At 45.8% G+C, this 27,650-nt stretch overlaps 1 protein-coding gene across 1 annotated transcript in view; it reads left to right on the top strand.

The window, feature by feature from the left end:
* The first annotated feature begins 3,799 nt into the window (after nt 1–3,799).
* Nucleotides 3,800–27,650, top strand: part of hs6st1a (heparan sulfate 6-O-sulfotransferase 1a) — a 67,997-nt gene continuing 44,146 nt past the window's right edge. The window contains exon 1 of the mRNA XM_056296107.1: nt 3,800–4,566. Within this exon, the coding sequence (XP_056152082.1) occupies nt 4,046–4,566 (521 nt within the window). The 5' untranslated portion in view covers nt 3,800–4,045. The remainder of the gene's footprint in view (nt 4,567–27,650) is intronic.

Genomic DNA, 27,650 nt, shown 5'->3' with positions numbered 1-27,650 from the left:
GCATTGGGGCCCGGCACTGACTCGTTTCCATCTGCTAATTATGGACTCCCTCCTATGTCGCTTTGGATAAAAATCGTCTGCTAAATTATCAAATGTAAATATAATATATCTAGCTTTGGAGCAAACATCCGCCCCATTTCTCTATCTATCTATCTGTCTATCTGTCTATCTGTCTATCTGTCTGTCTGTCGATCGATCTGTCTGTCTTTATCTATCTATCTATCTATCTATCTATCTATCTATCTATCTATCTATCTGTCTGTCTGTCTGTCTGTCTGTCTGTCTGTCTGTCTGTCTGTCTGTCTGTCTGTCTGTCTGTCTGTCTGTCTGTCTGTCTGTCTGTCTGTCTGTCTGTCTGTCTGTCTGTCTGTCTGTCTGTCTGTCTGTCGATCGATCGGTCTGTCTGTCTTTATCTATCTATCTATCTATCTATCTATCTATCTATCTATCTATCTATCTATCTATCTATCTATCTATCTATCTATCTATCTATCTATCTATCTATCTATCTATCTATCTATCTATCTATCTATCTATCTATCTGTTGGTCCATCTCTTCATCTGTATGTTTTGTTAGTTAAGTAGATAGGTAGGTAGGTAGGTAGGTAGGCAGGTAGGTAGGTAGGTAGGTTATTAGCTCCATCTGGACCAAGAGAGACTGTTTACTTCATTTAATTTATGATTCTGTACAACTCTGTTTGGACTTAGTAAAAAAAAACCCAAAAAAAACAAATGTGTGCTAAAAATATAAGGAACATAAGTGAGGCAAACACTGACACAGGATGTAAAACACCACTGAAAGCCTGTGGAGAGAGTATGGAATTATCCATCTAAACAGGATCATTATGCAAAAGCAACAATAAACTGGTTCTGATGATAGAGAGACTGTCATATCTCTATAACCGAGCCAGAGGGCAACGCGCTCCATGACATCCATCCTCTTTAAGTAACGGCGCTCATAATAATGATACTGCACATAGTGAGGTCATAACACACACACGCACACACACACACACACACACACACACACACACACACACACATACACACACGCACACAAATATGCAGACGTATTGACATAAAATGCTTCAACAAGCACATTTTGATATCCTCTATCTCTTTCTCTGTCTTCATGGCATGAACACACACACACACACACACACACACACACACACACACAGAGAGTACACGAGTACACTCACAACACAGACAGATGCACACAGATGTGCGTGCATGTGCACATGCACGCACAATGTGTCCTATTATCTAACACAACTAGGGTTATGCCAGGGGCAAAACAGAAGTCATAAACATGAGAGTAAGTAAGAGCGGTGTGACAGGCGGATGCTGTTTCAGTGTAAATATAAAATAAAAAACGTGTTAATAAGAAGTCTGAATTATTCAGGCCTGAGACCCGCTTGCACATGCTGGTTACTTTCGCCCGCTCACGCTGGGATAATCGTTACAGAAGGATGGAGAATGAGCCCTGCCTGTCTTCCACGAAGGTGCAGAGACTTTCACTCAGAACCCAGACAGACAAGATTTTATTTTATTTTTTGATGCCATGTGGCTGATTTACACAACATGGGGGATATTTCAATAGGTTTTTGAAATCATGGAGATGTGGCTGCTTCCACAAGCCAGTGTGGAAGCTTAGAGGAGATACGGTAGTTTAGGGTCAGAACGACACGGTGTGTAGTAGGGTAGGATGGTGATAAAACGGGGAAATTGGAAAGGAAAGGAGATAGAGGGAAAGGAAAGGAAAGGGATAAAGTTAAAGAGAGTTTGCATCATGTTGCATTTGCTTTTATGCTCATGTTGGTTGTCTGTGCTGGTTAGAGGTACGACTAATGTTCAGGGGCCACAAAATGATGGCTTTTGAGGATCTGGATCACTTCTGTAGGATGCAGCTCACAACTTAGACAATCTAGAAGGACCATTTAAAGATTCAGTTAAAGTTCTGTGGATCAGTAGTCACACTTTTGGACTAATGTAGTATAAAATAAAACTTAAATTGTTTAACTCCCTCAGGCCTGCCATCTCTACAAGGCCGGGTGTGCAACAACGAAATCATGGCACCTAAAAATTCTGGATCAGTACAGAGGCAATTACCAACTGTACAGGTTAATTAAACAAATTACACGATTCCAGTTCAACTTAATTGACCACCAACTGCCACACGACTGTTAAACTTTGTTTCAAATCCCTGGGCTTGCCGTTTAAACCGCTTTAATGGATCGTGGCTCATTTAGGGTACTTGTAGAGGGGACCTAGTACCAAACCAAAATTGTGTGAAACCAGTCATTTTGGTCTGCCGTAATGAGCACATATGCAAAAACAACTTTATGTGAGTGCATGCAAACTTAACATCCAAACCTTGCAGCCCAGACCTGGTGGGGTGTGTGGTGGGGTTAAAGACAGAAAAACAACCCTGGTATCTCAATTGATATTGGGAGCCATGCAAAAAAACCAAAAACGAAACCAAAACAAAGAAAACACACACACACACACACTCTTCATATAGAGAAGCCGAAACAAAAACGTGTCTCTTTTCCATCCGTGGAAGTGATTAGTCAAAACATGTTCAACACTAATCACCCTTGGGAGTAAGGTGAGGTACGGGGAGTCCGACAAGCCGGTATGCCGAGGAGCAGGCGGCTCATCCTGCCGCTCACTACTGACCACCAGTGGTAGAAACGCGACGGGCGACGTGAACTACCACCTACATGTTGATCTCATGGATCCTGGATATTTTTCTTTTTTTTCACGTTAACGAGCGAGTTTGCGTCGACCGTTGATGTGAAAGCTGTTCCGAGTTTTGACCCGAAACCCGAGTCAAAGGAAGTATATACAAACCTTTAGACACGCTCTCAAACACGGTTTAGAGGATTTGGAGCTACGATTATTGACTTGTTGGTATCATAAAACTGAAATAACCTCTGTGGGTCTACACTCACGTTGGAAAAAAAAGAAGAGGGATTCATCAGCTAAACGTATTTATATTGCATGTCAAAGCTTCATGTAATATAATCACATTTATTCAACTACAATTGGCTTGGCTCAGTCGAACCTCCCTCTCGCTCACTAAAGGTAATTTAATATTTGTGTGTTTGTCTCCAGTCAAATATAGATTTACTAATGTAATTAGGTGTAAAAGGATAATATTTTAAGCGTATTACATTCAACATTCAAATGCATACAGTGCAATACATATATTTCTGATACCCAGAGACATTTATTTTCTAAGTGATCTGTTGCTAATTGTTGTAGGCCTGGTCCACAACGTGTCCCAAAAGCTGATGGTACTGCTGTGTTGATATTCCTCAGGTTATATTTCCGTTTTTGATGCAAATGTTCACTTGTACAACAGCATTTCTGTTTTATTCCATTATTTGGAATATTAGTCGCAGTAGTAGTATAAACTACGAGCCAAAGTATGTCCCCCAAACCCAAATCCTCCGGACGCGATTTGACTGAAAGTCGCGATAGCGAGAGCGTCGAGACCGTGGGTGTATGTTAACCAAGAAATTAAATTTACTCCCTGGCCATTGTTTTTGCGCGTTTGTGTGGCCAATGTGTTAGAGAGAGAGACATCGAGAGACAGCGAGAGAGAGAGAGAGAGAGAGAGAGAGAGAGAGAGAGAGAGAGAGCGAGAGAGAGAGAGAGAGAGAGAGAGAGAGAGAGAGAGAGAGAGAGAGCGAGAGAGCGAGAGAGAGAGAGAGAGAGAGAGAGAGAGAGAGCGGAATGCGTGCTGTGTTGAAAAAGGTAGGATTCGCGCTGCATCCTGGGTACATAACTCCATGGTGATGCAGTGAGCCAAGGACCCACATGCGATGATAGGAGGGAGAAAGTGAACGGGAGGGCAAAGGTTTGAAACTAGTTGCGATGTGCCTGTTATAGTGGAGCGATCGCGGTTAACGATGAGTCAACCCCGCTGCTCGTATTAAAACGCCGATGCTTTGAACGCGATTTCGTTGCGCAAAGGAGGGCAAGAATGAAGCCAAGCGCCCTGTTCTCCGTTCGCCTGACTGGGAAATGGTAGCGTATGAACCGCACTGGAAGGAACATGGTTGAGAGGAGCAGCAAATTTCTGTTGATCGTTGTGGGATCCGTGTGTTTTATGCTGATACTGTATCAGTACGTGGCCCCGGGAGTGATTAATTTCGGCTCTCCGCACGGTTATTTCACCGAAGAAGACGAGGGGGACATCTTCCCTACTCCGGACCCCCACTACGTGAAGAAATACTATTTCCCCGTCAGGGACTTGGAGCGAACGATTGATTTCCAAATCAAAGGGGAGGACGTGATTGTATTTTTGCACATTCAGAAAACGGGGGGGACTACCTTCGGGAGACACCTGGTCCAGAATGTTCGCTTGGAAGTTCCCTGCGACTGTAGACCAGGCCAGAAGAAATGTACCTGCTACCGACCCAACCGCAAGGAGACATGGCTCTTCTCCCGGTTCTCCACGGGCTGGAGTTGCGGCTTACACGCGGATTGGACCGAGCTTACGAACTGTGTGCCGGGGGTCCTCAACAAGAAGGAGAACAAGTTGAAAAATCAAAGGTAAAAAAAAAAGACAAGATTTGTTTCCCCCCCCCCCATCTGGGATATGAAACAGTTTGTATGTTTGGGTTATAATAGTGCTTTATTTATTTATTTATTTATTTATGGGGGGGTCTCCGTGTAAAAACACCTCCCTACTCCAAAAGACCCACTTTCTCCTTTCTATATTTCCAAAATCGCGCGCGTGTGTGTGTGTACGTGCGTGCGTGCGTACGTATGTATGTATGTGTGTATGTATGTATGTACGTATGTATGTATGTATGTGTGTATGTATGGGTGGAAAATGTAACTTCAGCTCCGATAATAGAGTGTGTGTGTGTGGGGGGGGTCTGTCAGTGTACGTACGCCGGGTGGGACGTTATCGCGTTGAGATATGAAACAACAGTTCACGGGGGAAAATAGCGCAGGGAAATCTGACCTTTCTAAAGTAGCTGGTCGCCGATGGATACCGAGGGGGACGGTGATTGAAGGCTGTGTGTGTGTGTGTGTGTGTGTGTGTGTGTGTGTGTGCGCGCGCGCGTTTTTCCGTAAATGCCACAGAAAGCTCAACCGGTGCCTTTTTGACAATTGTTGATAAATGCCATTAACGGGGGGGGGGGGGGGCGGCGCACGCGGCAAGGCAGCGGCTTGCTTGGCGCTTAGTGAAGCAGTTATTAAACAGCAGCGGGATAAAAATCACAAAATTAATCGTTTAAACGGGAAATGGTTGCACATCTAGAGCGCGGGACTTAATTATGGTGGCGAGATAAGCATATTTATGGAGCATTTCCTGCAACCCGCGCGGCTTTCTCGTTTGGAGTTCAAACCTCCCCTGCCACCTCCCCATTGTTATTGGCAACGTATTGCATCCCTTACCCAGACATATTGACTACTGTATCAACTTCCATTTCACTGCACCCTTGTGGTTAAAGGCTACGCTTGCTGAGTGGTTTATGTGTCTTTGTACAGCGTCAGATTGTTCAATAATTTATTATAGCCATGGGAGATAGATGAGATAATTAAAAAAGATACTCATATATATATATATATATATATATATACACACACACACACACACACACACACACATTTCTTCTGTCTGGCAGTTAGGTTGAAAGAAATAGAAGCGAAATAGAAACGATAGAGTCGTGTCAGGCTGGTCTGCACCTCTTAGCAGCTCAGACACGGGATGAGAGCTGCAGGCGAGGCCAGGCTGGGGAAAGAGGGGACCCTGCGGGGGTTTGGCTCCACTCTAATCCAGGTGATTATTACTGCTGGGACACACACACAGACACACATACACACGTAGACTAGGCACACTAGACCCACACTAGCACTGGTATTTGCTGTTGGCGTCAGTCCCGGCTTCCGTGGTTTTCCCTGGTCAGAGGTGATAACATGTTCGACCATTCTGTACGGCGAGCTGAGATATCACACTGTACGGACCTCTCATCACTTCATACACACGTCTTACAAAAATGTAAACTGTGTGTGTGTGTGTGTGTGTGCTTATGCACACATTTATGCCCGTACTTGTGGGTCTGTCTGTTTGCATATGTTAGTGAGACACAAAAACCGATACAGGAGCGGCAGAGTGGGAGATGGAGAGAAAGAGGGCTGCGTATGTATGGGTGGCAGCATAGCAAGAGAGGATCTTTGCCTCTGGTATAATCGACTTGCCTATTGGTCCTGACAGGAGAAACAGGGGGACTATAAGCTTAATAGCACCCAGAAGAAAAACAGTGCTACTCCGTATTGCCTACAGCTCTGCTTCCAAAGGGGAATAGAAATGAGTTGCTGCACTGACAGGCTGGAGGGGTATTTCTGTCTCGCTTTCTTTCGCTTTCTATCTTTGTCTCTCTCTGCCTCAGTTGCGCTCTGGCTTTCTTTCCATTAATGTCGCTCTTTTCATCACCGTTTCTTTCTGGTTGTCTCTCCTTCTCTGCCTATAGATTTCGCTGTCTATCTGTGTGTGTGTGTGTGTGTGTGTGTGTGTGTGTGTGTGTGTGTGTGTGTGTGTGTGTGTGTGTGTGTGTGTGTGTGTGTCTCCATGTCTCTTGCCATAGTGGTGAAGCATGTTTAGGAACACTGGTCCTGAAGGGGGTGGCGGCAGGGTTTATGTGGCCAGAGGGCAACACCATCCCCTGTTCTCAATGGCGAGGCATCTATCATGCCAGTGTGGTTGATATGCATGGTTTTCAGATCAGCCGTTTGTGTTGCTGGTGCGGTGGCATGGGTTTGAAGATCAGTCTTGAGCCGTAGCCAGCGGTAAGGAAGATTTACAGACCTGACACACAACAGAGCTTCTCACTCAGCAGAGGAAGTGGTTTGGATCTCCGGTTTTCACTGAAGAAACTAAGCGATTGCTTTTTCTTCAAATCCTTCTCTATCTAGACGTCTTTGGCCACACAGCAGCAGATCTTGAAGATCTTGAAGTGAGCTGCAACATCCCTCGCTCTCTCTCTCTCTCGCTCGCTCGCTCGCTCTGGTGGGGATGGGCGATTAGGAATTAGGCCCAAATTACCATGTGTCACGCCATGGTAAAAGGAGAGTTTGGTCAAGAGATGAACGTGTGAATATTAGGGGGGCACATTGGCCAGGGGGGAGAGGAAGGGTGAGAAACGGTTGTTAGTGTCGAAACAGATCTTTCTTCGGAGATGACGCAAAACATCTCTAAATAGATGCCCCTTTCAGAAGGAGAACAGACAAACTAACAAAAAGTGCCAGCTGGATTGGTTTTGTCATTTTCCACCTCTCATCTCAGTTTAAATGTTCTTCAATAGTTCACTGGGACACACTGGCGTGTAACCTAATAGACACGGGCGAATCAGCATCAAAGCTAACAAGTTGTGTGAGACAGAAACTGACATGACGCCTTGGATATGAAGCATCTAATTGGTTAAGGAGATGCCTATCACTTTCCTCAATTTAGAACCACACTTTCAGATCGATGGACGCCATCTGTCGTGTGTGTGTGTGTGTGTGCGCGTGCGTGCACCCCTTTCTTTAATCCCTGTGTGTCATAGAATGTTTAGTGAAGTGAAGTGATGGGGCTAATTTTACCGCCTCCTTCTCAGCCCTCTCAAATCATTCTTGATTTCTCTCTCTCTCTCTCTCTCTCTCTCTCTCTCTCTCTCTCTCTCTCTCTCTCTCTCTCTCTCTTTTTCCCTCCCCTTATTCGCCCTCCCACCTCCTCTTCATCCCCTCCACTTTCCTCTGAAACAGTGCCCCCTCCCTCTTCCATTTTTCCTTCCTTCCTTCACTCCATGATGGTGTCATTCTCTAATCAAACAGCAGGCTTGCTTTCCGCATAGTGGCTTTATGGCCAGAGGCTCTCTTTCCTCCTCCTCCTCCTCCTCTGTCCTTCTTTCCCATCCCATCTCTCATTCTCCCCTTTGCCATCCCTCTCTCCCTCCCTCCGAGCGTGACTACTGCATTAGAGGAAATGTCTTTTCATGGAAGATTTGCTGCAATTTCCAAAATGGCTGCTTTGCCTAATGGACAACTGCCTTGGTTCTAATGAATGATTACATGTATGAGCAATATGGGGAGAGATGGATGAGTTGGTCGGGGGAGGGGGTTGGGTCAGTGTTGTTGGGATGAGGAGGTGGAGATAGGAGGCGAGGGAAGAGGAGATGGAGAGGTGATGAAGGTTAGCATGAGAGGGTGAGTGTGGGGTAAGGGGGGGCGTTGGGGTTTGATTGTAATGGTGGATGGGTAAAAACGTTTCGTTTCATTGCTGGGGGGGCGTTGTTGGGGGGAAGAGTAGGCAATTAGCACGGTTGTCAAGCTCTGGGCATTACTCCTCTTTCAGTAGGTCTGTTTTAGATTCACAGCACAAATCACTGCTGTTTAGATGCCTGTGTGTTCGGTTTGCATGTTGGTGTATGCAGCGCAACGGAGGACGCGCGTGCATGTGGAAGCTCAGCATGATGCCATCAGCCGGGCCAGCCAAATATAGAATCCGGCTGAGTTTTAGGCTACGTTCAGGCTGCAGGCAAAAGTGGCCCAAATCTGTTACTTTTTCGCCTAAACATATGGCACAGAGCAGAGTTTTTCTAAGCAGTGTGAACGCACAAATCAGTGCGATGCAATGCGACATCAGACTGAACAGTCGTGTCGAAATGTCCGGTCGTCCGCCCCTGTTGCCAGCCAGTACAACCCAGCTGCTACGCGCTTCCTCAGGGAGATGGGTCACCTCAGCTAAGCGTCTTGCCATGGCAGTCTTGTGGAGAGGCGCTGACGGGTGTCGTTAAGTCGGCCTTGACTATCCTGAAATTTTGGATGAAATGTGTTTCTGTGAAGCCATTCACGTCCCGTTTCCACCACTCCTGACTCCAACGCCACGTCCACACAGACCTCCGTACAGAAGTAGCAGCCATTGCACCACAAAAAGACAGAATTGAAAATTTGGCTCTCTTCCTCTTCATCCTCGTCCTCGTTATCATCTGCTCACGAATTCGCTGGCATCTGCTGCACATCAGCCTACAAATGAAACTGTAAATGCTGACTTCAGCGGCCTCTGTGTTTACTTCCATACGATGGCGTGCTGCGTGTGATGTCTTTGTTATTGTTCTTTTGCCCATGCGGGTCAGTTCAAGACCGTGACCAGTTCACACTGGAGCCCGATATTGGCCGCATTTGAAAAATAATATGAACAGGCAAACAAAAACAATCCGATCTGAGCGATAAATCCGAATTGAGCACTAAGGCTTGCAGTCTGAATGTCGCAATAGGAAGCTGAAGAGACAGCCCAGGCTGGCTGACATACATGCTATTTTTGTGTGTCTATCTGTCTGTGTGTGTACTTTTTACATCCGTGAGCATGCGTGGCCATGTGTGCGGCTAGGCCATGTGTAGTCAGTCAGGTCGGTGTGTGTGTTAATCCAATCAGATTAGTCGGGTTTAAGCACTGGCGGGGAGGCGCTCCAAAGCTGGTTACTTCCCCTCATCCCGCCAAACGGCTTCAGCGTGTTCTGATATTCCGCTAACATCCCTACATTCTTCCAGACGGTTATTCAGCACCTTGTCACCTGGCTCAAATCCACGTCACAGATGGAAAAAAACAGTTTGGCTTACTTGAAAGCAGCCTTTCCTCTCTTTGTCATGTACACGCAGTGTTGATGACTGTTGCCTCACTTGCCTTATGTTGACCCTGTTAACTTGTATATGCAAACACTCACACACACCCATTTGTAATCGCGGGGATCTTTCCATTGTCTTCTCTTGCAACCTCACCTACGCCCTTCCGTAACCATAAACCAGCTCAAATCCTATCTCTGCATCCAGCAATAAACCCATACCTAATGAAGTCCTGCACATTATTCCTGCAAGAGAACTTTGTCCAGGTCTTCTATTTCAAGTGAAGAAGGTTATCATGTCAATAAGATGATGAAGGTGTGGCGCACCTCCAAACAGATGCACACATGAGATATCTCTCCCCCAGAGATGGAAAGAGTACCCAAACTCCGTATTTGAGTAAAAGTAAATATACTTAAGGGGAAAATAATTTTTGTAAAAAGGAAAGTCACCCGTAAGAAATATAACTTGAGGCGGCGTCCGGGTAGCGTAGCGGTCTATTCCGTTGCCTACCAACACGGGGATCGCCGGTTCGAATCCCCATGTTACCTCCAGCTTAGTCGGGCGTCCCTACAAACACAATTGGCCGTGTCTGCAGGTGGGGAGACAGATGTGGTTATGTGTCCTGGTCGCTGCACTAGCGCCTCCTCTGGTCGGTCAGGGCGTCTGTTCGGGGGGGGGACTGGGGGGAACAGCGTGATCCTCCCACGCACTACGTTCCCCTGGCAAAACTCCTGCCTGTCAGGTGAAAAGAAGCGGCTGGCAACTCGACATGTACGTATAGGAGGAGGCATGTGGTAGTCTTCAGCCCTCCCCGGATCAGCAGAGGGGGTGGAGCAGTGACCGGGACAGCTCAGAAGAGTGGTGTAATTGGCCGGGTACAATTGGGGAGAAAAAGGGGGAAAAGTCCACAAAAAGTACAAACAAAATCCAGAAAAAGCAGCCAGATTGATATTTTTATCATCATTATTTTCATTTTTATTTTAATGATTGTTCTGAGCTTCATAAAGTTAATTCTGATTGGGGGAAAAAACCTCGCATAATAAAACCTAACATCTCTTCACATCGTGGACCTAACCCTCACACACTCATATTTTGACCCTATTGGTAAATAATGCATTGCATAGCACATGATTTCTGTATATATGTTAATATGGTATAAGCATAAAGTGCTCAGTATGTGCTTACACACATACAAGAAAAAAACCCAATAAACGAGATGAAACCGAAAGCTCATGAACCAAGGAAATATAGCCTCTCAGTTATTGGGAAAAGCCATTGTGTAATAGTGAGTTGTAAGACCAGCTTTAAAAGCAGCAACAGAGTCAGGACTGCAAGGGCTCGGTCACCCTTTGTGTTTTTAAGCTGGACTCTGGAACAGTTAAAAGACCCAGGCTGTCGTCGCTGGTACGCTTTGACATGCCAGAGACAGAACTGGTTCTGTCACACACGTCCTTAGGTCATTTTACGTAAGCCGCAAATGCGAAACTCAAATTAGCTTGCGAGTAAGGACTTGTGTGAACCCATTACAGTAAGTTACACGTGCATTTGTTTAACTCAATTGGCTAATAAGACAGCGGTATCCTTTAATTCACCCAAACAGCTTGCTGCTCAGACCGCACCGTATTTGTCGAGCGAGTTCCTCTACTGAATTAATCGCTTGATATCTTTCTCTCGACACCACCAGTTTCTAAATATACACACACTCACACACACACACACACACACACACACACGCAATGTAACCAGTAATTACAGTGTTAAGTAAAATTGTATCAGAGTAAAAGTAGACATTTTGCTGGGAAAATATTGTGACTTCAAAATAAAAGCTGCCAAATATTGAAACACTCAAAGTATTGTACAGATATGCCCCAAAAAATACTCGACTACTATAACGAAGTATTTTCACTTCGTTACTTTTCATCGCTGTTATCGCCTCTGTGTTGTCTCCTCCGGAACTTTGCCGAGCTTTAACCCCCCCCCCCCCCGCCCCCAACCCGACTCCACCCCACATCGACAACAAGCAGTCATCTGACGTTCCCCTTCAGGTCACCATAACCCATAAGCCAGATTTCGCCTCAAAAACCTGGCTTTGGACCTAAAGAAAGTCCTGAGAGTTCGGTTGCGCAGCTACAAAGGCATAATCAGCCCAATCCTTAAAGCCGAAATCCGTGATTTCCCTGATCTGGCTCACCCTCTGGCAGGAAGAACTACATCGAGATTTTGCATTGTCGATTGTCGCCCATCAGTCAACAGTTTCCACAACTGTACAAATGGCACCCTTGGACCAAAGCTATCGCAGGCAATCTAATGCAGTACAAACTACGTCAAACTATATGGGAGCACTGTTGTATTGTAGTATTCATTGTAGAATTGGTAGATTACCCATCCAACAGAAGCCTTGCTGCGTCGTCATCGCATTTCAGTCCTTTCTCCTGCGTTAGTATGAACTTGTTTTTCACTGCACTAGAGTTTGTGCTATGCCATCAAACACTTCATAAGCAGTATAAGGAGAGTAACCATGGTCAGGATGCTAGTTACCTGACTCCACGGTCCATACTGCAGATGGTTAAAACAACCGTTTATTAATGGGGTAAAAAATACCAGACTTCGGCTTTAACTTGAACTCCATGCCACTATTGCCTGTGTTTTGCCTGTTTGTGGCAGTCAAGTTTGTATCCATGAACACGACAGTTCATTTGAATGGGATCAGAGAAAGCGCAAGGCCCCGGGTGAAATCAGCCCGTTGCTTCTGAGAAACTGCTGACCAACTGCTAACAAAACCTGTGTTAAAACGGTTTGTTGATACCGAGTGCCTTGTAGTATCAGAGTTTTATGTCTTTATGCATATGCCATTGAAACTGGCCATGACATTTTGCATATGAAACCGATCGTTGGTCTCGGTCGTTATGCCACTGTATTGTTTATAAGGGTGGGGATACCTGCAGTCAGTTGAGACTGAAGAGGTCACTTAGATGAGTGATGAAATGTTTCTTCCAATAAACGTCGTGTCCAGATGAACTGATTCAGCTTTCCTTGATCGGAGTTTCATGTTTCCACAGTTGGTAATAATTTAATTTGGCAGTATTGATTTATTTAAATCATATTTTCAGTGCATATCCAAGTCCCTGGGTGTTAAATCAAGCACTTCTATTACGCTTGGCCAATTACAACCTGTACGTGCAACACGCACCCATGTGACCGAAACAAAAGAAGTCAGCAGTAATGGGTCGGAAAGAGAGAAGCCCAAACATAGTGTTTTTAGAAAAATGTGGCGACAAAGTGAAAGAAGGTAGGCCCCATGTTATGAGTTGCAAATGTGCAATTAAGTATTCTTGTTTAGTGAAACCAAGACTAATAATCATTATTCATGATCACAATATTTAGCAATATTGTGATCATGAATCATGAATCATGTTGTGAATCATGATTAATCACGAATCATGATGTGAATCATGATCACAATAACTAGCAAAGTCATTGGGACTGTTATTTTTTGCCATAATCGCACAAGGTTAGTCACCATTGTGAATCGGTGTGGTGAAGTTGAATCGATCCGGTTGCTGTTATTTATTCACATGAGCCGTTCCCCTCCCTGACCCACTGTGAGGCAGACGATTGAGGAGTGAATGAAGGTCTCTGGAGCGCCAAGCATTTCTCTTGGTGGTCTGTTAGCGGCTGATTTCAATGCGGCCAGCAGCCTTTAATATTGATTTGCCATTATGGATTGGTGTGGGTTTTTCATTGATTGATAAAAACTTGAACGACGCCCTCGCAGAGCAAAACCTGTCTAGACTGATCCAGCTGTTGCCGCAACAAAGAGGACTGGCGGAGAAGGGGCAGGATAGGAAGGAAGAGTGATGTGTTTAATCATTACACAGCCTCTGTGACTCTCAGTGTCACTCCGTCTCCTCCACCCTCTGCTGCCGACTGTCAAATGCACCCCCCCCCTTAAAAAAATAAAAGGGGATTCCTAAGCCATGAGGGGACAAATAGCCATGCGGTGAATGATTAGCGGACATTTCCATGGCTGGTAATGAGGGGCGCTACGCTACAGTGGCTCCGCCAACAGGATTACTGCCTATTGATTAGCCTAGCCTAGCATTAGCCCGTCTAGCCAAAAACGGCCGACTGATTAGCGGGCATTTCTATGGTGGTTAATGAGTTGCGCTATGGAATGCTACGGTGTTCCAGCCATAAGAATGGGATTACAGGCTATTAATCAGACGAGGAGTTAGCGGCCGTCATTAGCCGACCCCATCGGCAAAGTCAGCGCGTCTGTAAGCTAGTTGCTGCTTTCTAAATTGGGTTTGGCCTCGTCTCTCACTGTGTGCTGGGCATCTCTTGCCTCATACTGGCCCTTGGTGTCTCCTCTAATGTTGTCTCGGCTGGCCCCCCCACGGTGCCATGTTCTCTGATGGCTCTGCCTGCCTTCTCCCTCCCTCCCTCCCTCCCTCCTCCCCTCATCTCTCCTCTCTTTTCTCAGAGAGAGAGAATGAGTGAGAGAGAGAGAGTTAAAGAGAGAGACGGAGAGCGCTCCCCTGGGACAGTTTTTCTCTGCATCCATTAACTGCGCTGTGCTGTCAAGTCTCAGGATGTGACAAGCCCAGACAGGATGTGACCTCGGAGCTTTCCCGAGTCACCCGGTCTTAAGTCCTCTCATTTATTTATTCGGGAACAACTAAATGCATTCGTTTTCTGCATGCATGTGTGTTTATGAATAAACAAATCGAGGCCTATTCATTAATTCACTGTGTGTGTGTGTGTGTGTGTGTGTGTGTGTGTGTGTGTGTGTGTGTGTGTGTGTGTGTGTGTGTGTGCACGAGAGAGAGAGATTGCAAGTTGGAGGCATGTGAACGGCGAGAAGAGGCTGACAAGCGTGTTAATTGAATTGTGGGAAAAATGCAAATCTCAGACTGCCTCTTTGAATTAGGGGGCGGAGTTTTGACTGATTGGAATTGTCTCCTCTTTGGCTAAACGCGCGCGCACACACACACACACACACACACACACACACACACACACACACACACACACACAGGGTAACTTTTACTGAATCCCCATGAAGAGAATGAATGAATGATGGTGTTGTCTCTGCGTCCTTCTCTGCCTTACCCTCTTTTTCCCATCGTTGCTCCGCATGTTTTCTTGATCATTCCATCCCAATACATCAATCCTGTGTGTGTGTGTGCGTGTGTGCAAGTGTGCATGCGTTTTGACGGGCACGGAAAAACTGTATCCCGCCATGAGAGCAAAACTACTGATGCCATTCATTGAGAGACAGAGTGAAGGAGAAAGACAGAGATTCGTCTTTCTGCTACACTTGCTTTGTCAGCTTTGCTCCAGGGCAAAGCTGTAGATCACCAAAGTTGTTCCTTTTGAAGCTGTGCACACTGTGTGTGTGTGTGTGTGTGGGTGTGTGTGTGTGTGTACGTGTACGCGTGTCACTGTCCTATCTCTCTATGCATTCAAGCGAGCATTGCATGTATCGGTGTGTGACGTGCATATGCGTGACCTGTGTGACCAGTGTTCACAAGTCCGCAGGGTATGTTGGGGCAGCTGTGTGTGTGTGTGTGTGTGAGAAAGCAGGTCCTCTGTGACTCTTGTTAAACAACACACAGGAATGCTGTCGCTTTAGGTTATACTCCTACCCCTCCTCCCTACTATTTCTCTAGCACACACACACACGCACCCAAAACCACCCCCCTCCAACTTTAAGAGAAGAGTTCTCAGTCAACTGGCTAGGTTAAACAAGGGTTAAATAAATAAGTCACCTCATCTGGAAATCTCGTTATAGGCTGACGTTGAAGCTGAACTGAATTGGTTAAAAAAGGCCTTCTCGGGGGGCGTCCGGGTAGTGTGTTGGTCTATTCCATTGCCTACCAACACGGGGATTGCCGGTTCAACTCCCCGTGTTACCTCCGGCTTGCTCGGGCGTCCCTACAGACACAATTGGCTGCGTCTGCGGGCGGGAGGCCGGATTTGGGTATGTGTCCCGGTCGCTGCACTTGAGCCTCCTCTGGTCGGTCGAGGCGCCTGTTCGGGGAGGAGGGGGAACTGGTGGGAGTAGCTTGATCCTCCCACGTGCTACGTCCCCCCGGCGAAACTCCTCTCTGTCAGGTGAAAAGAAGCAGCTGGCGACCTCACGTGTATTGGAGGAGGCATGTGGCAGTCTGCAGCCCTCCCCGGATCGGCAGAGGGGGTGGAGCGGCGATCGCGACAGCTTGGAAGAGTGGGGTATTTGGCCAAGTACAATTGGGGGGGGGGGAATAAGAAAAAAAGGCCTTCCTGGAGAATTACCCTGTTGAATTAATGCCAGTGGTGATCAGAGTTAGGTTAATTACTATTAATATTTCTTTTACTTGATTAAATTACCAGTAAAATTACAGTTTTAGTGAATACAGTTAGAGTTTGAATTATCTAAAAAGTACGATGATTATAATTCAGCAAGGTATTTTCATTAATAGGCTAGATTTATTCCAGTTTCAGCAGGTGAATGCACACCCTGAGCCAACCCACTCTCTGAGACGATGTGAATGGGTGACAACAGCAGTAAAGTTTCTCCAGGTCGAACGCTTTCGCTCCCATTTTATTTTATTTTCATTTCTTTCACAAAGGGGCATCAAGGTCAGAAAGAATTATGGCAAGATCCTTAAGAGCGGAGTGCGAGTGAGTCAGTGAAGTTAAATTCTGATTTATGTGGGAAAGAGAGGGTTTAACTGGAAAGTCAAGGACTATAAGGTATAACTCAACAGCTATTTAATGAGTAGTGTTATGTACTTTTGCCTCTCGTAAGTAGGCTAAATGGTGAACGAATGACATATTTTAAATGTGTAAAATTGGTTTTATTTTCGCCTCTTCGTGTAATGAGCCAGTAGCGGTGGTAAAGCTAGCGCTCTCTCTCTCTTTCTCTTTCTCTCCTATCACCCTGTGTATAGATCTAGGGCATGGGCATCTAGCCCCCCCCCCCCGTATCTCCATTTCTCTCTCTTTCTAATTTTCTCAGTCTGTTTCTCTCAGCGCCCTCCCCTGATGATCTTCCCCCCCATGTCTCTCTCTCTTTCTCCTTTCTCACTTCTGTATTCTTTTACTCTGTCAGAAAGTTCTGCTTCTTTATCCCATAACCCCCCCCCATCCCCCATCCCACCCTTGTCGTTTTCGGTTCCCAGCGCGTGTCAGCTTCCTCCAGAGAGAGGAAGTGTTGGGTCAGGAAGTGCTTATATCCGCCAGTGATCTGATCTGATGTGAGATTGAGATAAACACGGGAGGGGTGCGGCATGGTCTTTCTCGCTCGCTCACTCTCTCACTTTCTCTCTCTCTCCCATGCTCTTCCTTTCCTTTCTGACTGCTGTGCACTTCAGGTGCGTAGACAGAAAATGCATGTTGGGGTAGGGTTGGGGTCTAGGTGGGTGTAGGGATCCTGTGAGAACCCAGCCCCTGCCTGTTATGAGTCAAAAGAGGAACCACATAGTAGTTGTAAATGTGATTTCAGTATTACTTTCACAGACTATGTAGTTCCTTAAATCTTTCTCCTGCTGTTTTTTTTTTTCCTCCCTGGAAATGTTTAGGAATTGTACACCTGGCCCAGAAGTCAGGCTGTCTTGTCACAGTATAGGACATTCCTGGGTTTGATTCCCAGTGTGTAGTGTCTATCTGTGTCCCAGTTTGTCGTATTTATATATTTATGCTCAACGTGGAAAAGTTGTCCATGAAGAGTTTATACAGTAAAGGAAGTTGACTGTGTATTCTTTGCATTTTTTACGATGAGCATTTTTTCAAACATCCTTCCCTTTTTCCTCTTCAGTGTTATTGATGATATAATCCTGCATATGGGGAAATGGTTTCCTTGGTGTGAACCAGCTAATGTAAGGGCAGCTGATTCGCATTTGATTTTTTTCAACTCTTAACCGACAAACATCTGGATGGAAACATGGCTATTGTAAGTTGTTCTTGTTAAGAGCATCAGCCAAATGCCCCAAAACCTGAAACTTGATTTGAAGGACAGGCCCAGGACTTGAAGATGAAAAGAATTTGAAAGTACCTTTCAAAAGAAGAGACAAGGTAATTGGATAATTTTCAAGAGCCTGTATGCCAGAAGACACTCTGTTAGGACATTTAGCTGCATATATAATATTTCAAATTTTGCCCTAGCTGTTCGTAACAAGCACGGAGGTTAGCTGATAAAGTGTTTCATATGAACAGGAAGTCCAGAAAACTCCGACTGAGGCGCCGTAGGGTTTCCAATCAAGAGAGCTTCTGTTTGCTCAGAGGAACAAATGGATTAGCAGGGCTCAAACACACAAGTCAAGACACTTGTTCCCCATTCACTCGATCCAACCTCAGTGTGTTTTTTGGCTCACAGGTTATTAAAGTCTAGATTTTTATTTTTGGGCCACAGTGTCATGTGGTAAGATCTTTCATCAGACAACTCTAGCTTCGAGGCGATCTGGCAGCATGGTGGTGCAGTGGTTAGCACTGCTGCCTCACAGCAAGAAGGTCCTGGGTTCAAACCACGGGGTTGTCGTGTGGAGTTTGCATGTTCTCCCCGTGTCTGCTGTGGGTTTTCTCCGAGTGCTCCGGTTTCCCCCACCATCAAAAAGACATGGATGTTAGGGTTAATACTGCTGTCTGTGCCCCTGACCGAGGCATGGCAAGACCAACTGGAGTTGGTCCCCGGGTGCTGCACGGCAGCTGCCCACTGCTCCTAGCTACACAGCTAGGATAGGTTCAATTTCATTTAACCTGTAATTTTGAGCATAATTTCCCTACAGGGATCATTAAAGTATATCAAAATCCCCCCCCAAAAAAATCTGCAAGTTTCTGAAGTATCCTTGAGCAAGACTTGGTGATCCATGCCATTATGGATTGGCGTGTTCTGTTCTGTAACTTACCCTCCCTGTGTTTTGAATTTCCTAGATGGGAGAAACGCCTATGGAGAGTATCCCAACAGGGAACAAGAAGAGTGCCACGTTATTATCACATTATCATTATCAAAGTCCCATAAGTATTAAAAACTTTTTTTTTGCACATACACATAATTTGTTTTGGTTGGTTGCTCACATGCATTAGCTCAGCCATAAGACAATTTGCAATGCTGTGTGTGCAAGGAGTAGGGAGACGAAGAGAATGCAAATATGAAAATGATAGTCAATTATGAACTAAAGTGTAACTCATTTGTAGTGTTTGTGCATATTAGCATGTTGCAGGCCAACCGTAATTAGTCGTAACGGCAACAGACGGGACACAGACATGCTTATCGCGACAGAATTTGGTTAAAAGTGCGTCCATAGGGACGAGTGATTTGAGAAGTGGCCCTGCGCCTGTAAGGTTGCCTAGTACTTCTTTGGCAGTCCTTTGACAATATGTGGGTTAATGATCGGCGGGAAAGGGTCCACCTGGGGGGTACATTGTCTCCCGCCAAACATGTGCTTAACCCATAATCACTCTGGAGCATCATGTCGCCTGCCCTCTCAGTGTTTTTTTTCCCTTTGGCCGAGTCGTGAGGTGACGGTCCACAGGATGCTCCTGCGCGCGAGGTTAATTGTATGACTAGCCGGGTGAATCGTGCCGCACAAGCAGCTCGTCGGCGCGAACACACAGCCACGGTGGTGGCAGACACCTGTCAGAGGAATGTGGGTCTCCATGAGACCTAAGCCTCCGGGTCTGGCCCCGTGCAGGCCTGCTGCAGAGACGCGTCACTCGACCGTGGCCGTGTTTTACTTCCTGCTCGCAACGTCGCCGGCGTTTTGAATGCTGTGCAATGCAAATGCTATCGGGCGCCCATGCAAAGATGCAGAGCACGCTCTCTCACACTCCCTTCCCTGTACGCTGTTGAAAATCGACGTTGCTTTTTTTTTAATATATGCCCCCTCCCTTTTTATGTCTTCCTCTTTTTCTCTGTCTCTCCCTCCCTTTTCCTCCCTCCCTCCCTCCCTCTGTTTCTCTCCGCCGTCTTTTGTCCGACGTCTCTTCACGCTTGACCGGCCTTACCGTGACTCTTGACTTCAAAGAGTAACTTCATTCAGCAGTCACTCATCGGAGAGAGGGGGCCATTCAGCCGCCGCTACAAGAGAGGGAGGGCGAAGGAGGAGTGTATGAAAAAATAAAAGAGGAGAATGAGTATATGAAAAGAAGGAGTGCACGGGAGGGAAAGAGGATCCGCTCTTGACCGCGGGGGACCTCGGGAGTCACAAAAGCAAAGTGGGACGCGCTCGCGCACACGCGCAGACACACAAACACACGTGTGCGCGCGCGGACACAGCCAGCCCTTTTCACTTTTTTCAGTTGGGTGGGTGTGTGTGTGTGTGTGTGTGTGTGTGTGTGTGTGTGTGTGTGTGTGTGTGTGTGTGTGTGTGTGTGTGTGTGTGTGTTGAAACTGCATAAACGATCCCTTCCTTGTTCTGTCTATCTCTTCCTGCTTCCCTTTTCCTTCTTCTCTTCTCGCCCTTCATTCTCTCCTCGTCTGCTGACAAAGGGGCGTTCAGTCCCGTCCCCCGCCCCCCCCCCCTCCTAATCCCTTCGTTGCACCTGGGCGTGTTTCTGTGAGAGCAAGCGCATGTGCATTTGTGCGTCGCCATACGTCGGTCTCTCCTTAAACCGCGGCTCCTCCTCGGTGTTTCCGCATGCATCCCCCTCCCCGCTGTATTTCCCCCTGTCCCCCGCGCTCGCTGACGTTCTCCCTCTCTTTCCGTTCCTCTTTATGTGGAGGTGGCCGGCGAGCTAGTTTTCAGGTCAGCGGGAATTGCTATTGCGTCTCCTCTCAGCTGGAGCCCGGCGCACGCTTAAATGCACAAACACGCACACAGACAGGCCTGCCACATGGAGGCAGAGCGAGAAAATCCCACGCTCAAATTCATGTGCACCGTGTTTTCGTTGTCGCTTGCAGTAGTGTGTGTGTGTGTGTGTATGTGTGTTTGTGGGTGGCCAAACGCTGCGTATAAACTGTGCACTTGCACGGTCTTGTAAGACTTGAGTGCCCAATTTGTTGCCGCGCATCTCGGGCAGGTGTGTCTCACACACCTGGCCCCTTTGTAGCTTGAGTGCAGCGTCTTTTCATCCTTCTTTTGTCTCTTTCCATCTGCTCATCCTCCCATGATACCACAGATTATCTGGCCATACTTGAAGACATGAGTCGTAGCTGAGACTGTCATGGTCATATCCTTTGTGTACAGCTTGCTGTTGTGGTTATAAACCCTCCATATGAATGCTAGAATCTTTTTCTTTTCTTTTTTTTGCCCCCTTTTGCTCCCCAATTGTATCCGGCCAATTACCCCACTCTTCCACCCCCTCTGCTGAGCTGGGGAGGTTTGCAGACTACAACAAGCCTCCTCTGATACATGTGGAGTCGCCAGCTGCTTCTTTTCACCTGAAAGTGGGGGGTTTCGCCAGGGGGATGTAGCACGTGGAAGGATCACGCCATTCCCCCCAGTTCCCCCTCCCCCCTGAACAGGCGCCCCGACCGACCAGAGGAGGTGCTAGTGCAGCGACCAGGACACATACCCACGTCCGGCTTCCCACCCGCAGGCACGGCCAATTATGTCTGTAGGGACACCCGACCGAGCAGGAGGTAAGACGGGGATTTGAACCGGCGATCCCCGTGTTGGTAGGCAATGGAATAGACTGCTGCGCCACCCAGACGCCCCTCTAGAATTTTATTCTTATTGATTAAAACGTATGTTTGTGTGTGTGTGTGAGTGAGTGCAACAGCTTGCCCTGCATTCAGCCAAATTATACCTAATTTTAAGTAAAGGCTAATTACGAGAAAAGAAAATGCTTTTTCTTGTTTTTGGGGTTTTTTTTTGTATTGGTATTCATTTTATTATTCTTGCCTCACCCAGTATTCATTAGTTTATGGTCCGTCGGAAGGAATTGAAGAGATGTATTTTCAAAAACACTGCTTCTCATTTTCCGGGGGAAATGAATGAGGAAACGCAAACCTGATGTCAATCTTTCAACAGCTCCGAAACACAAACTCTCCCCAGTATATAAAGGCATTTTGTCAACCGAGTGTTTTTTGTACCCTGTTATCCTTGGGAAAAGTGCGACAGCTTGTTTTTAATTTCGTTCTCTCAATCATTTCTCTGGAATAGCTGCCCCCCCCCCCGCATTATAAATAAGATATCTCATTTTGGAATGAAACTCACCTCAAAATCACCTTTTTGCAGAGTGGGGAGAAAAGAGATAGCAGAGCTGAGGAATGGAGCCATCTGACACCAAGACAAAAACTAGACTGATGTGGAAACAATTATAGGGTGATGTAAAGACGGCTCTCTCATCCAGGTAGCACAGTGGTCTATTCTGTTGCCGACCAACACGGGGCTCACCGGTTCAAATCCCCATGTTATCTCCGGCTTGGTCGGACGTCGGTACAGACACATATGGCCATGTCTGCGGGTGGGAAGCTGGATGTGGGTATGTGTCCTGGTCGCTGCACTAGCGCCTCCACTGGTCGGTCAGGGCACCTGTTTGGGGGGGGGGGGGATAGCGTGATCCTCCCACGCGCTACGTCCCCCTGACAAAACTCCTCACTGTCAGGTGAAAAGAAGCGGCTGGCGACTCCACATGTATCGGAGGAGACGTGGTAGTTTGCAGCCCTCCCTGGATCGGCAGAGTGGGTGGAGTAGCGACCGGGGTGGCTCTGAAGAGTGGGGTAATTGGATGGGTACAATTGGAGAGAAAAAAGGGGAGAAATCCAAAAAAATGGCTCTCTCAAACACAGAAATACATAAGCATGCATGCACACACAATATGACGATGTGTGGAGACCTGCATCACACACGACAGGTCTTAATAAAGTATTGTAGCTCCGCAGAACTTAATGGAATGCCATTTTGTGCTATTTTCATTTTCCACCTGTTATTCTAAGAGAGCGAGCCAGAGAGAGCGAGAGAGACAGAATCTACAGTGTACATCAGCGTTCGAAACTCCCCACGGCAGTTGCCGTGAAAGCCCTCCCGTTTAGCATTAATGCCCTTGTAGAAAGCACTAGTTGTAAAGGCAGCGTTGCCACTGTGCCTTTCGTAGCGTTTTTATTTTTTCCTCATTGTAACCGGTTTCAAGCCAATTTTCTGCTGTGTGACTGTGTCTGTGCGAAAGTGCCCCCACGTTCCTCCCATTTCAATTAAATCACTCGCAACCCCTGACCCTGTGTGCTCATTTGCCATTGCCCAGCGCCACTGCTGGGTTGGCAGGCGGCGGTGTAGGGGTGTAGCGCATGGTCTAATGTTACGTTAGCTAGCTAGCTAAGCAGCTCTAACAGGTGAGTTTGGAGATAAGTTGCATGCATAACGTTACCATATTCCGGTCGATCATAACATGTTCAAGAAACCTCTGAAATCAATCTTGTAATATTTTCTTGTGGTATTTATTTGCGCAGTGGTGTTGTGGGCTTGGATTTCTCGGTTGCCTTTGGTGCCCTGGCTATTTGCCTTGGTGCCCTGGTAAAATTAGGCGTCATCCAAGGCCCTAAAAACAACAAATTTCGAACCCTGGTGTACATTATTTGCTTGTAGATTCTACATGCAAATAACGTACATTTGTTTAGGGCTCTTCAAAGTTGATCTTTGTGTGTGTGTGTGTGTGTGTGTGTGTGTGTGTGTGTGTGTGTGTGTGTGTGTGTGTGTGCGCACACATTCTCACTCCTATGTAGAGCATCAGTCAAGATCTGGTAAGCCTGCAAGCTGAGCTCTGGGCCTGCCCCAGCTCGCGTATTATGACCAACATACACATGTGTACACACACACACACATGCTCACGCTAACCTTCCCACAAGAGATGGAAAAAAAGGAGAAATGGAGGTGGAAAAGGAGACACCTAAGGGAAAGCCTTGCAGAGAAAAGGAGAAGGTAGAAGTAATAAGAGAGAAAGAGATGGGGTGAGTAACAGAAGAGACACGCTGCGTTGAGGCAGAAAGAGGAGGATAAGTAGGGGGCAGGGAGGTGAGGGGAAAGTGTCTCTGAGAGGAATGTCTGGTCACCTCCTCTCGACCCACCTCCCCCTCCTCCCTCCCAAATGGAATGTTAATCAGCGTAAAGAGGTCAGCCCTTTTGGCTGTGGCGTTAGTGTGTGTTTGTGTGTGTGTGTCCATCAGTGGGGGTCAACAGGTCATCGTGACTACCCTCTCAGAAACTTGTCTGCGATGGTTTGAGCAGGCAGTTTTAAGTACCACAGTACTTTACAGCCTACCTTTCACCCAACTACTAAATTCATCATGAAATTAAGATATATCCAAAAACTTGATATGAAATATCATATCATTCAAAAGGGTGTACTTAAAAACAGGGTTTGGTATCTGCAACTGTAGTGTTGTAAACTTGTACATTTATGTTTATCTGCAACCGTAGTTTTTGCAAGCTTGTGCATTGAAGTTTGTATCTGTATGTTTAGTTTTGTAGACTTGTCAGTTTGTTTGCAGCATGTAAACTCCGTTTTGCAAGTCTGTGCATTTAAACGCAGGCTTGCAAGCTCACTTAGTCTGCAGCCCTTCCCCGGATCAGCAGAGGGGGTGGAGCAGCGACCGGGACGGCTCGGAAGAGGGGGGTAATTGGCCGGGGTACAATTGGGGAGAAAAAATGGGGGGAGGGAATAAAAAAAAAAACAGCCTGATGTACCACAGCAGAGGTGTCTGTATCTCTCTCCAGCTAACATTTTGTTTAAAACTTTTTTTGTATTACCTTTCCAGAAAAGTTAATGTTGCATTGGGCACAAGAACACCCCAGTTTATGTGTCTTGTTTACATATTGGTAGGCAGTAGCAAAGGCCGAGCTATAACATCAGCCATGTTATCGGTTTATAACCCCCTTGACAGAGCTAATTAATATTCATCTGTCTGTGCTCTGATTGGTTGAGCATGAATACTGTCGTCATACAGAAGAGACGGTGGGTCTGTTCTGTTGATAGAGAGAGAGAAAGTGTGTGTGAGAGAGAGAGAGAGAGAGAGAGAGACCCAAACCCATGCTGCATTCCCTTCTGACGCCGACGGCTGTTAGCTATCGATACACGTGAGATTTTTAAATCTGCCATGACCGCTATGAGCAATCACCCTCCGTCTCTTCTGTGTGATGATAGTATTCGTACTCAACCAGTCATAGCACAAACAGATGAATATTAATTAGATCTTTCAAGGGGGTTATAAACCTACAACACGGCCTATGTTATACCTGGGAAGGCCTGGCGGAATCCATCGTCTTTTCTTCTTCTTTGTGTTTTTTTTTTTGCGGATTGCTATGCCAACTTTAAGATTTATACTGCTACCTACTGTACCGGAGTATGTAGGACAGGATCTAGTTTACGTTATAAGTCAATACAATAATTAAAAAAAAACTATATTCTATTAAAAATAATTTGGTGTTTATTAAGAAATCTACTACCCTTCTCTGTGTTTCCCACAGCTTATCACCATTTGTTCCTAATATCCCTTCCAAATCACATCCTCGTTCAGCCTCTCTCACCCTTTATTGCAACCTTAACCTTTCTTCAATATATTTGTTACAGTGCATTATTACATGTTCCGCATTTTCAGTCATATTACAGTGCGCACATACTTCTGGGTTTATTTTTCCCATTACAAATAGAGTCTTATTTAAACAAGTTTGATCAAACCTTATTCTGGATAGGACTACCTCCTCCCTTCTGGCGGAGTCCATCTTTCATGGTTGGATGAGTTGACTGAGCACGGTCAGGGTTGACTGGCAGTGTTGACTAGCCAACTGTGTTGTGCGTAGTGATTCCAAAGACACTGGTTGGTCAGAAGCCAGAGATCCCACCCTGTCTCCCTTGCGGCTAGCCTGTTTCTTTTGTGACGTTACCAAGTAGTACACCTGTCATAAGTCCGTGAGTGTTTTTGCTACACAATTTGTGAAAGTGGGCTTGCATGCCTGTGTCTAAATGTACAGACTTGCAAAACAGTTTGCAGGCAGAAAACAAAATGTACAAGTCCACAAAACTAAGCGTACAGATGCAAACATAAATGTAAGCGTTTACAAAACTACGGTTACAAAACCCTGTTTACAGTACCTTTTTGAATGATAAAATATTCCATATTTTGGGGGGATAACTTGGCACTCTTTGCTGTCCATTTAAAAATATGGTCTATTTTCATTTTTTGCAAGTTTATTTATTTATTTATTTATTTATTTATGGTGAAGAGGCAAAGTAGGTGTCAGTTTGTCAAATGCTTTATCTCATTTTTTTCACCAATCCCTTTGTGTAATCGGTATCACTCAGACATCAATACCCAGTGTTTCCCAAGGCTTTCGCAGAGGTCAGGGGTGTAATGTTGCAAGTGGGCGAGGTCCGGTGCACAGGGAGGCGGGTTTGAAGGCGCCCTTGAGAGCATTTCACAATCTTTCCGTGCAAACACAAGGCTGGAACATCACCTACACACACACACACACACACACACACACACACAAAACCTCAGTCAGGAAAAAGGTGTTTTTGAAACTGGTCTAAAAGCTTTCTGCCTGAAAAGATGGAAAATATGCTATCCTAAAACTCACATTTTCATGTAAATCGGTCAGTAGAAATGGTTAAGGGCTATTTTAGGCAGCAATAGCCTGAGGGTTTAGAATAAAGGCAAAAAAAAAGAAGAAATCACAGCAAAATTATCAGATGCAAAAACGTCGGGATTTTATTTCCCCCATGTAATATTGTACATTGGCAGGGATTGTAATTTATTTATACCGTGTTTTTTTTTCTTGCTGCATCAAATTTTCCATTGTTTAAAAGATTGATTAAAACAGTCAACCAATTTATAGTATTTGGGCATGATACTGAAGATTTGTTCTTTTTTTTTTTTAAGTAAGACTTCCTCAACTTGTAACTTCATTATTACGCCAGCAGTTTCTGCACAGCACCAAATGAACTTGGCTGTGAAGCTTCCTCAATCACTTTTCAAGATTCAAGGTTCACTTTATTGTCCCACATTGCTGCATCCATAAGAAACATCCCACAAAGACAAAAGACAGGTTAACACCGCTACAGGGAACAAGAAACTTCTAAGGACATAATAATAACACATACGGTTAAAAAAACACAGAAAGACGTACGCCGATGTTAAATACATAAAACCCATAGTACAGAGAAAAATACAGAAAGGCACTACAGCTGGAAATAGTCAATCATCAATAGACAAGTAAGAATAAAGCTCTGTTTTGTTTTGTTTTTATATTGATTTCCTCCTTATTTCATTTGTTGCTATTTAAGATTTTAATTTAAGTCGGGGACAACGTGGTACTTTAGCCCTCCTCCCTGATGGCGGTAGCCGGTTCTCAGTGGGTAACACAGGGGATGGGTCAGTTATTATCTTGTTGGCTTGTCTTACAACAGCCTGTTCATAGGTAGACTGCAAGGATGGATGCTGTCCTACACCTATTATCTTCCATGCAGTCTGCATGAGTCGGACTTGTTTGGACTTCTGTTGCAGAGAGGTTACCAAACCAAGCTGTGATGCCATATCTAATTAGGCTCTCAAGGACCGCATGATAACAGACTTCCATAAACTTCTGAACTCTGAGTCGCCGCAAGAAGTGCAGGTGTTGTTGTAGTCTGCTACCACAGCATTCATGCTCCAGGTCAGCGAACTATCAATAAAGACACCAAGGTATTTATACAAGGAGACCTGTGAGATGGTTTCATCATGAATGACCACAGGTCTGTGATCACCCGCTCATCTAGGGTCAAATACCATCTCCTCTGTCTTTTTAACATTCAAGACCAAGTGGTTCTCAAAACATTTCATAAAGTCACAGTCAAAGCAAATGGTTAATAATAGTTATTTTCCATGCAGCATGCTTGTTTAGGAACAGGAATAACAGTAGAATTTTTCCAGATGGAAGGAACGGTATGAATGTCCAAAGACTTCCTATACACTCCTGATAGATGGGGCACCAGGCCTCTGCCATCTCGTCCCTGCATGATTTCAGCCGGAACCGAGATGCCGTCCAGGCCAGAGGCCTTCCTGGGGCAGGTGGGTAAGAATAGTCTCTGTGCTACACGCTGCTCGATGGTGATTTTTGGACAGTCAG

Source organism: Lampris incognitus, chromosome 16 (genome assembly GCF_029633865.1).
Source record: "Lampris incognitus isolate fLamInc1 chromosome 16, fLamInc1.hap2, whole genome shotgun sequence".
Taxonomy (NCBI): domain Eukaryota; kingdom Metazoa; phylum Chordata; class Actinopteri; order Lampriformes; family Lampridae; genus Lampris; species Lampris incognitus.
This window is presented reverse-complemented; position numbering and strand designations above follow the sequence as displayed.